The 9,946-nt window shown below is 47.2% G+C and overlaps 2 protein-coding genes across 2 annotated transcripts in view; one reads left to right on the top strand and one right to left on the bottom strand.

Moving 5' to 3' along the window:
* Positions 1–3,181, bottom strand: part of T265_05465 (hypothetical protein) — a gene marked incomplete at both ends in the record, with an annotated part of 22,971 nt that extends 19,790 nt beyond the window's left edge. Inside the window, one exon of the mRNA XM_009170476.1 lies at positions 3,146–3,181. Coding sequence (XP_009168740.1) covers positions 3,146–3,181 — 36 coding nt within the window. The remainder of the gene's footprint in view (positions 1–3,145) is intronic.
* Positions 1–5,383, top strand: part of T265_05466 (hypothetical protein) — a gene marked incomplete at both ends in the record, with an annotated part of 20,355 nt that extends 14,972 nt beyond the window's left edge. The window contains 2 exons of the mRNA XM_009170477.1: positions 2,114–2,266; positions 4,553–5,383. Coding sequence (XP_009168741.1) covers positions 2,114–2,266; positions 4,553–4,690 — 291 coding nt within the window. The remainder of the gene's footprint in view (positions 1–2,113; positions 2,267–4,552) is intronic.
* Positions 5,384–9,946: the final 4,563 nt, after the last annotated feature.

Below are 9,946 nucleotides of genomic sequence, written 5' to 3' on the forward strand. Positions count from 1 at the left end.
AAGGAAGGTGGGTGTCAGCAAAACAATTCCCGAAAAGGATGTGGCCCCATCTGATTAACAGGAACAGCGTCTCGAGCAATGGACTGAACATTGAAGAACAGTTCAGTGAGCCCCCATCAACTCAGTCTATAGAAGTTCCATATGAAACCGAAAGGAACGTCGACACTAGTCCGCGATTGACAGCGGGTTGAACGCGCAATTTCTTTACTTCTTTACTCAATTTCGTTGCGCAACAAAGTACTGGGTCCAGACAGCTCGCATCTAGCACTCTTCAAAGAAGTTAGCAAAACCGTCGTGCCTAACCTCCAAAATATATGGAATGAGTGAAGGGTACCGATAGGATGGAGGGCCTCGATGGTGATTTCTATGTTAAAAAAAACCGTCAGGTCATCAGTATGCTTCCAAAGTGCTTTCTGTTATTACTTTACTAAGTTGGGCCTTTATCGGGAATCAAGCTTGATTTCGTCCTAGTGTGGATGGTTTCGATTACATATCCACTTTGCGACAAGTGTTGAAGCTCTACCACTCCTTCTGAGTCTCGATCTGGGATATGCTGTTGACGCCGCTGATCGTCAGAAACTGGCAGTTTTCGACGACAGTGTCCCTCCAAATTCTCATATCTTACAAGGGCTCTATATGCCTCCTTCCTGGGACGCCTGTGTCTACAGTACATTATCTTCTGAATTCCCATCCAGTGGTGTCAGATAGGCGTGTCGCCTGTCGCTGTTTCACTTCAGATTCGCACTCGATCGGCCCCTTGAATCTTCTTTACGTGCCTCTAACACGTTCCCTCACATTTTGAGTACCCCGTCGACATTGCTCCTGTTGCGTCAGACCCTTTGGAACTGGTAACTATTTTAAGTAACCTAAATGAGCCTTCTGTACAGTTCGGTATGCGCTTCGTGCCTGTACAGTCTAAAGTGTTGCTGCAAGGTTGAGCGCAATCGAACCCAAAAATTATGCTCGTAAGTGAACTGACCAATGCGGTAAATAAGTCCCGGTGAAGGACGATATTTATTACAGAATTGGGAAGGTCGGGGCGGAGTTTGGCAGCCTCCGACATTTGTGGCGCCTACGTGGTGTCTGCTTGGCAGAGTTGGTTCGAGATGGCCCGAGTTGTTAGAGCGCGAATTTACTGACCGGAAGGTCTGTAGTTCGAATCCGACCTCTGCCTCTCGCCTCACCCTATCTAGGCTTGGGCAACCTGGCAGTATCCCAGCCCTCGTGCAACCTCCGGGTGGCTTGGCAGTTAGGCGCCGAAACGGTGCTACAGCTGAACGATCTTAAGGGTAGAGCGTGGTTTCACCCAAGTGACAGACGATGGAGTGTGTTCGACCTTGCTCGCTCCGTATGTGGGTTTGCATAGCTCGCTGATCTCCGTAAATGGGTGTGATGTATTACGATCCTCATAGTTCGGAGAGCACTGATGTGCACGGAAATATATTAGCGTGCTTGGGAACCTTACCTTGTAAGTGAACTGGGAAACACGTTGTTTGAGATCACGGTTTGAAATTTTGCGCCCTTTTGGACGACGGGAATAGGAGGAGGGGGGAATAATTTCTCAGAAGCTGTTTGATGCATTTAGGCTGGAGTCCCCGGGTCCGTTTACTTTTCAGGGCATCCGTTCGTACGCAATACGTGCACTGCTCATCTGTTGTACTCACCACGAAAGTGGAGTAGACTGTCCCTTCACTGCATTCGTGTAAGACTTAGTGATGAACCAATGAATTATCGATGGGCAGGAAGACTGCTTAGACAGTAATGAGAGAGGCTCGTTGGGCTTCGTGCCCTCGGCAGTCCGAGCACTGTTCGACATGAATTTATCGCGAGTGAACGGGTCCCTTGAAAACTTCAGAATGGCACGGCGAATCAAAATCTGGCGCACCAAACAGTTCTTGAGAGAGGACACAGCGGACCTGTTGCATCAGGACGTTACTAGACAACATTATCTATGTCAAACCCACCACAACCAGCCTCCCATATTCATCGTTTCCTTGTGGGGTCAATATCTCTTCAACTTTACTGTGATCCGGGTTTTGGTTTTTACTGCCACCGCTTCTTTCGTCAGTCACTGTATCTTCGGGTCTCCCATTCCTGCTTCTATCTTTTTCAGGGTTCAGCTACACTATCTATGGCCTATGCCGGTGTTCGCTTCGTCACATCGCTCATGGAGGCGATGAATGGACGGAAGGGAGTAGTGGAGTGTACATTTGTCCATGGCGAGGTCTCCGAATGCGAGTTCTTTGCAGCTCCAATCGCACTTGGGGTAAGTGAAGTTAGCCATTTTCATTTTGGATTCAACCTGTCAACTGTTTTGTACACGTATTCTTTGATCAGTGCTCGGACACAATATTCCGCTCACAAAGAAGCATTTCTCTTGAACGAAGGCGATTCCAAGCGGCCTTCAAAATGACTCAACAGTTAAGATGTGGAGCTACTGACGGGAAAGTCCGTGGTTCAAACTCAGCACTGACTTTCTGGTTGCCTCTGTCTAGACCTGGGCAACCGGGCGCTATCCCATCCGTCAGTTCTTTCTCGCATCGTGATACTGAAAAGTTGTCACAGCTGAATGTTAACTGCTCTCAGTACTATTGCGGATCCCCATGGTTCTCCGAAGTAATTGAATTACCAAGTAAAAAATAATAGTAATCGGCGGTGCATAGCTGCCTTGCAACCCGAAGGTAGAACGAGGGCGGAAATACTGCCAAATTGCCCTAGCCTAGACAGGCAGTCGAGTTACTAGGGACGGGTTCGAACCACACACCTCCCGATCCATAAATTCGCGCCTAATCACCTCAACGACAACCTTGCAACCGGTAGAACGAGGGCGGAAATACTGCCAAATTGCCCTAGCCTAGACAGGCAGTCGAGTTACTAGGGACGGGTTCGAACCACACACCTCCCGATCCATAAATTCCCGCCTAATCACCTCAACGACAACCGTCTTCATTCGTGACCAGCCGTTGAGTACGGGAAAGCTCGTTGCACCATCGCACGGCACCAACTTGATGTAACCGACAGTTAGCCTTTTGTGACAGTTTGGGACGTACCAAACATTCCAGTGTAATCACTCATCCATTTAGATTCAAGTAACAGGAACTACAGGCTCTCCATTTTCAGCTCGATGGCGTATTGTGCAACTTACATGTGTGGAAAACGACTGACGACCCGGTGCGTCCATTTGAACAAAATATGACAAAAGGTGTTTAGAACACTGAAGTTTTTTAGAAAATGCAGAGCAATAGAGGTAAGGACTCATGTTGATTCGTTTTATGTGATTGCGGGATTTGTAGAATCCACATCACTTTTTTGAACAATCCTCCTGTCCTGGTGCCATTCTTGTCGGCCCACATCAAAGTGGAGAAGCACGGGTTTCGAGTTTCACCCGTATTAGAACTCATCATGTGTGCATATCTTTGACCCTGCCGGGATTTGAACCCCGGACATTTGATTTGTGAGGCGAGCGTGTTACCACTACTCGACCTGCACACGATGGACGTAATTGGATTATCACAGCCGAACAGGCAGATGTGTTCACTCTTGAACTGTGTGATTGGTTTGACGGGCGCCTCACATTGACTGCCCTTTCCAAGCGAAGGAGACGCTTCTGCTACTGTGCCCCACTCGAGAAAGCAACTCTAGATGGCAGTAAAATGAAACAGTTCTTCGATAGAAGTGCTTTGTCCTCGGAGGTCTGACCTTCAACAGTCATACCATACGCTTTTACTGGTTTAGTGAAATTCCGCTTGTGTTTCAGCAGCGGTTTGTTCAAGCGAAGTTTGGCTACTTTGCATCTGAAGCGAGTGTTTTAGGTGTTCAATGCACACCCGTGACAGCTGTAAGAACCGCGTGGCTTGGATTTACGAAGGCCACCTCCTTACATAGACATTTTAGCCCTATGCAATGGTCAGCGTCAGCACCAATATTTCTGTTTATGAAGGTCTCGTGACTGGCTTGTTCAAATGTTCTGGTACATCTTACCCCAAAGTTATATTTTACTGGTTCGCTACCTGTCATCCTTTCATGTGTCACAATCAGCCTCCGGTCCTCGTGAAGAGGAATCATCGGTTCCATCTGGTTCACCGCTATTGTGCTCACGGTGTTGCAAACTATACTACCATTGAGAGCTTCATCACCCGGTTCGTGACATGGTTGTCGTAACCCAACAGCTTGATGTGCGTCCTCCGTAACTCGCATTACGTCACCCGCAGACGACCGCGCGTGGTATATATCGCTCGTTTATTGGGCAGCACTGTGCTAGGGCCTGTTGATTTCAAACCCTCAGATTTAGGCTACGGACAATTGTTTTTTCGATCGCCTCCCCCCCAATTCTCATTTTGTTTTATAAATAGCCTGGCCATTATCAGAGATTCCAATGCAGGTTCGCCTCCAGTCGAGGAAGACCAATCTCTTCTTGGAGACTACATAACGGGGTTCCTATTCCACCGCCATACACTATATAACCCTGAGCTGAATTGAAGCCACCAATCAGTCTGAACAACCGTCTGTCGTGCACTACACTTTCCAAATTTTATTTCTTCCTCAATTTCAGGTGAACGGAGTGGAAAAGAATATGGGGATCGGCAAGCTGAACGAATATGAGATACAACTTCTCCAAAAGCTCATTCCAGAGTTGCAAAAGAACATCAAGCGGGGCAAGGAATTTGCCGCCACATTCAAACCCCAGTAAACCAACCGGGTGTCGGCAGTCCTACGATCCACCCACGCGCACTTTCTGTGGACTTGTTTTCATTTGTCATATATATACATATAAATATAGACCAACGTTTCAGACATTTAGCCAATCCCCACAGCTGTCGTAATGATTGCATGAGATTTATCGAGCATTTTAGTTGTTGCAATTTCTACGCTGCCGCTACCAATACAATCGATAAGAATTCGCCATGAACGAGCGGTTGTTTGGCACTGTGCTTCGATTGTCGTGTCAGGCTTTATAAGGCTTTATCTTCTGTTAAATGACTTCACTCGTGCGCATACTACGACGGCACTGTATGCATTTTCTTACTGTCGATTTTTTGCCACGTATGTCCTGCGTCGAATCGTTAATATATGGTGGAAGAAATTTCTTTCTCTGACCGACCGATGTTTTGTCCCCTCCACACCGAGCCTTCCGAACTTGACCCGCAGTGGCCTTCACTAAGAAGTAAATGAACTGTCCTCCAAATAGTCTCAGTTGCACATCAATTTGTTCTCAACGGAAGACTCAACTGAATCGCAGCTGAAACTCTCGTTTATGATATTGTCTAATTGAATGTGTTGCACGAAATCCATCTCGTGTTGTTTGATTTGGTGCAGTATTTGGAGTATCGCGGGCGAGATGGACCAAGTGGTTAGAGCGTGAATTTACTGACCGGAAGGTCCGTGGTTCAAACCCGACCTCTGCCTCTCGACCTCCCCTGTCTAGGCTTGGGCAACTTGGCAGTATCCCAGCCCTCGTACCTCCTTCGTTTGGCATGGCAGCTAGGCACCGAAAGGGTGCTACAGCTGAACGCTTTTGAGTATCTTAGTGTACGTTCTTTTTTGGGGGAGCTACTCACATAGCTTCTGAAAACTCTTCGATAGCTGGAGATAGCTCAGTATCTAAAGCGGGGATCTACTGATCGGAAAGTCTGTGATTCGAACTTAATCCCAGCATCTTTCATGATGGGCGAGATGGCTCAGTGCGCGAAGGTATGTGGTTCGAACCCGACCTCTGCCTCTTAATATTCCCTGTCTAAGCTTCGGCAACCTGACACCATCCCAACCCTCGTGCTTCCTTCTGGTGGTATGGCAGCTGGTCACCGAAAAGGTGCTTCATCAAGAAAACGTATGAGCTATCGTTCTGTGACTGCAATAAACGTAAATGGTATGTCATGGCGGAGGGGGATCCTGCTCTGCTCCTACAGGCTAAATTTTTTTCTCCAGTAACTTTCAGTCCGCCGTCGCTACACTGGTAAGTTGTCTTGAAAGGCTCGCTAAACCAGGTGATGGTAAGCAGATGAAGACATATTTGAGCTGCTGAGACCAACCTTCTGTAATAGACCCGACTATGAAAGGTAATATCCGTGCAAAACCCACGGATGTTCTCCTCGAACAAAACTGGCTGCGATAGGGACTTGGTGTGGAATCCTACTTATCTGAGCTCTTGTGTAGTTGAACGGTTCCAGGGCATATAATCAAAGTAGAATGAATGCCGAGCTGCACCAACTCCATCCTAACAAAACCTACTTTGTGGGGCCACCCAGATGTCAGTTGGCTGTTGTGCACTGAAGACGTCAAGACTTTGAGTGTTTGACCATCGATGTTTCGGAGCATTGTTCGAGTCTGCTGGGAACACCGGATCAGCAATGCTGAAGTATTTTAGGGAGAAATAACTCACCCTCGATAGATGAACTGATCGCACTGCATAGGTTGCGCTGGCTTGGCCACGTGCTCCGTATGCCATCGACTAACTTCCTCGAAGAGTTTCGCGCAACCAAGTAAAGGGTGGAACAGAGCCAGAGACGGCCAAACAATGACTTGGCAACGGAGTATATAAGCCATTACCGGCAAACTCAGCTGCGCTGGTCATCGCCGTCTTCCTGGCTGGGGACCCCGAGACGGGCCACATCAATGGTTGAAGACATTGTCAGACATTGCCCACTCGTGCATCCAACCTATTGGCTTCAATGCATAGCTCCCTTCCCTATTTCCCCACTTGACAGTCCACGGACTGCTGTACTTATGCACGAATTTTTCAGCTCCTGCCTCCAATGCACAGCTACCTACCCCACCCCGAATCATCGGTGAACGAAACTGTGGCGGCTACAACCACTGTACGATAAGTGCGCGGTTCTTACAGCTGACAATGATGATGATGTTGACCAAGATGTCAGATAGTCCAGAAATCTCCCTTCCAAAGAATGCCGATAACATCTAGTCTTCCGCAATGTTGCTGAACGGATAGCACTAGCCTGGAAATCTAGCAGGAAGCACCTTTTTCGACAGGTGGTCTATATTAATCCGTAGCGTTCACTAACTAGAGTTGACATGTTTAGCCTCTTCGATTGGCCAGTTTATCGACAGTCAACTCTTCGCCATTGTGTATTCTAGACCGAAACTCTTACCAGCAATTGCTGGTCCGTGACGTTCAACGATTGGCTGCATCTCTGAAATGAGTTTCCATAGATTAGACTTCTGTACAGAGGTCAATAGCTGCATCTCATAGCAAATCGACGTGTTGACTCCATCTTAGGTGCTGGAAACGGCAGAATAAATCATGGAGCAAAGCGTATCCCTGCGGAAGTCACCTAGCAGCCTGGTTTTCCGAAGTGCATCGGATGACCCTCAGAAATATGAGGACACTGAGAGTTTGAGTCTCTGGTGTCACGTCGTCGCTGGAACGACTATCCTGCGACAATGACAGCCCACACTAAACTATCCGTTTGAAAAATCTCGCGGATTACTTGTCAGTCGCTGGAATCCCCAGTGGTCGACAAGCCCGGGCTTTCGCCCTTCTCTCGTCTGCATAGTGGTTGCTGTGCACGTTTCACGACCGGAAGCATAGGGAAAAGAGTAGAAAATACTCACGAATCACTCGACTGTGCCGTGTGGGTTCGCAAATTGGATTTAGAGGATTGGTTTTCTGTCGCTTTGGTGGGCTTCTTGGCCGAGTCGCTACGCCAGACAACGTACACTTTTGAATCACTCTCCTCTGGGATTCAGTCACCTATTCCAATCCGGATCACAGTCGCGTCACCTGGGTACCAACGTCTAAGAGAAATTAACTGCGCAGTGCGAACGTGTAGGGCGTTGGTCCTGGATGGGGCAGTTGATGTTGTCTAGTTTTGTCAAACAACACAGCACTGAAAATTGGCTGAACCTAGCTCGATCGATAATGTACCGATGTACACATCCAACCTGCTTTTTGATGTTACAACACCAACGTCTTATGTGCATTCTTGAGCACTGGTGCATAGTAAACTGGGTTGATTTCAGCGCCTGGTTGAACCCGTCATCAGAGAATCAAAGCGGGTTTACTAGCTAGCGTGTAATTGAGTAATGTAGCCTTTGGGTGTATCATTACTTTATTTCGAGAGAAACGATTGTTTTATCCATAGTTGAATGGTTTTATTAGTGATCCACTGAACTGGCAGACCAACCATTTGTAAAAATAGCAGACTACCGTAGCAGCAAGCCATCCCGTTGTTCTGCTTCAGTTTCTTGCGGGACAGCCAGACTAATCTATCGATCGCCGTTTGCTACAGAAGAAAAATCGATACCAACACGTGTTTCGGACTGGGACTGAAGTCAACGGTCAATTGTTACCAGTCGTATGTGGTAGTATCGTATGGTTGCTTTAGGGGTCGTTATCGAAGCGGCTGTCGCTGTGGTTTGAGACGGTAATTCTTCACGACGGTCTGAGGTATGTACGTGCCGCGGTGTTAGACACAACTACTGTAGACTTAGTGACAGACAAGGGTATGTCTGCCTGTGTGTGTGTGTGTCGGTCCGCCTTTCTCACCTTTGGTCAGACAATACGAAGCTTTTCAATGGTAATTTCGTCCTGTAAGTGAATCCAGTCTATTCTTAAAAGCCGTTTTCGCGTGGGCTGGCTTCACCTGAGGGACGCGACCCCCATGACTTAAATTGAAACTGTTTCTAGGCACCGAACTATGGGCCAGTATCTTCTGAATCGAGTCTTTCATCATCTTAGCGGACTGTGCTCACAATTTTGGATGCGTTGGATCTAAACTCGATTTTAATGATTTGGGTAAGGTGTTATACTTCTATTGTAACGTTGGATGCTAATGATGAAGCACGCGAGTAGTCTGTTTTCTCGTAAATCCACTTCACATATCTTGCAGAGTGAGGTCTATTACGGAATTTTGTTAGTCGCTTTGTAGCATTTGCTTGCATTTGAGTAGCAGTCAGTGAATATCCAGGAAAGTTCAGAAAGACGCGTTCAAGGAGAACTTGAATGTTCAGTTTTTGTAAACAGGATGCCTAATCGAGTTTTGCTTCCCTGTCCAATAGTCTGTAACTGTTCATTTGGTCTTTCTTCAATGAACAACTAAGCAGCGAAGGCCTTCGTCCTTTCACCATGTCCTATCCAAAATGGAGGTCGAGTTTTACCACATTCTCACTGCGGTTTACACTAGAGCAGTGAGTGTATCTGACAAACTCGCAATCATTAGGGCTTAAGAGAGAAATACAGCAGCGAAGACCCAGGATGAAGTTTGTCCAATAGATTATGGGGTCTGCGGGATTCGCGGAGTGTGTCTTCACCTGAACAATCCATCAACCATTCTAACTCATTGAATGGTCCTAACAAGCCGGGAAAGTACTGGACCTAATTTTCTCTCCTACCCGTTCGCATGACACACGTTCTTAGCCGTACCCTGGCTATCTGTCATGCGAGGCGAGCGTGTCAACACTATTTCACAAGCATCTGAATATCTATGAAACCGTTCGTGCTTCAGTGTTGCGACTTGTCTGGCCAATGCCTCCAAAGACAATCCAAAAACGTTGGAGTGTGCTGATGTTCTCAGGTCAGTTGCGACCCTGGTATTTCGGTGACATTGGTCTAATCCAACCTAACATAACCGATTCCTGCTCGTGAGAATTTCAAAGTAGTACTACAAAACCGGTCAACAAAATGGCTGGTGTTGAGTCGACTTGTGGTGGCACAGTACGTGCTCGGAACAGAGGGCACGAGTTAAGTCATCATATATGAAAAGACGGTGAACCAATTACGAATTTTTTAGTTCAGTTTTGAATATGTCGCTATCATTCATGAATGTTGATTTGGTATTCTCGGTGCAAGGCTCAGGGGACTCATTTGTTGTCTATTTCAGCTATTCCGATTTCGATAGACGGCCAAAAGGGGGGAGGAAGTTCAGATTCCTGAAAGTAACCTCAGAACGCCCGAAACCTACTGCTCCAGAAAAATCTCAACAGGGCGGAA

Source organism: Opisthorchis viverrini (assembly GCF_000715545.1).
Source record: "Opisthorchis viverrini unplaced genomic scaffold opera_v5_105, whole genome shotgun sequence".
NCBI lineage: Eukaryota > Metazoa > Platyhelminthes > Trematoda > Opisthorchiida > Opisthorchiidae > Opisthorchis > Opisthorchis viverrini.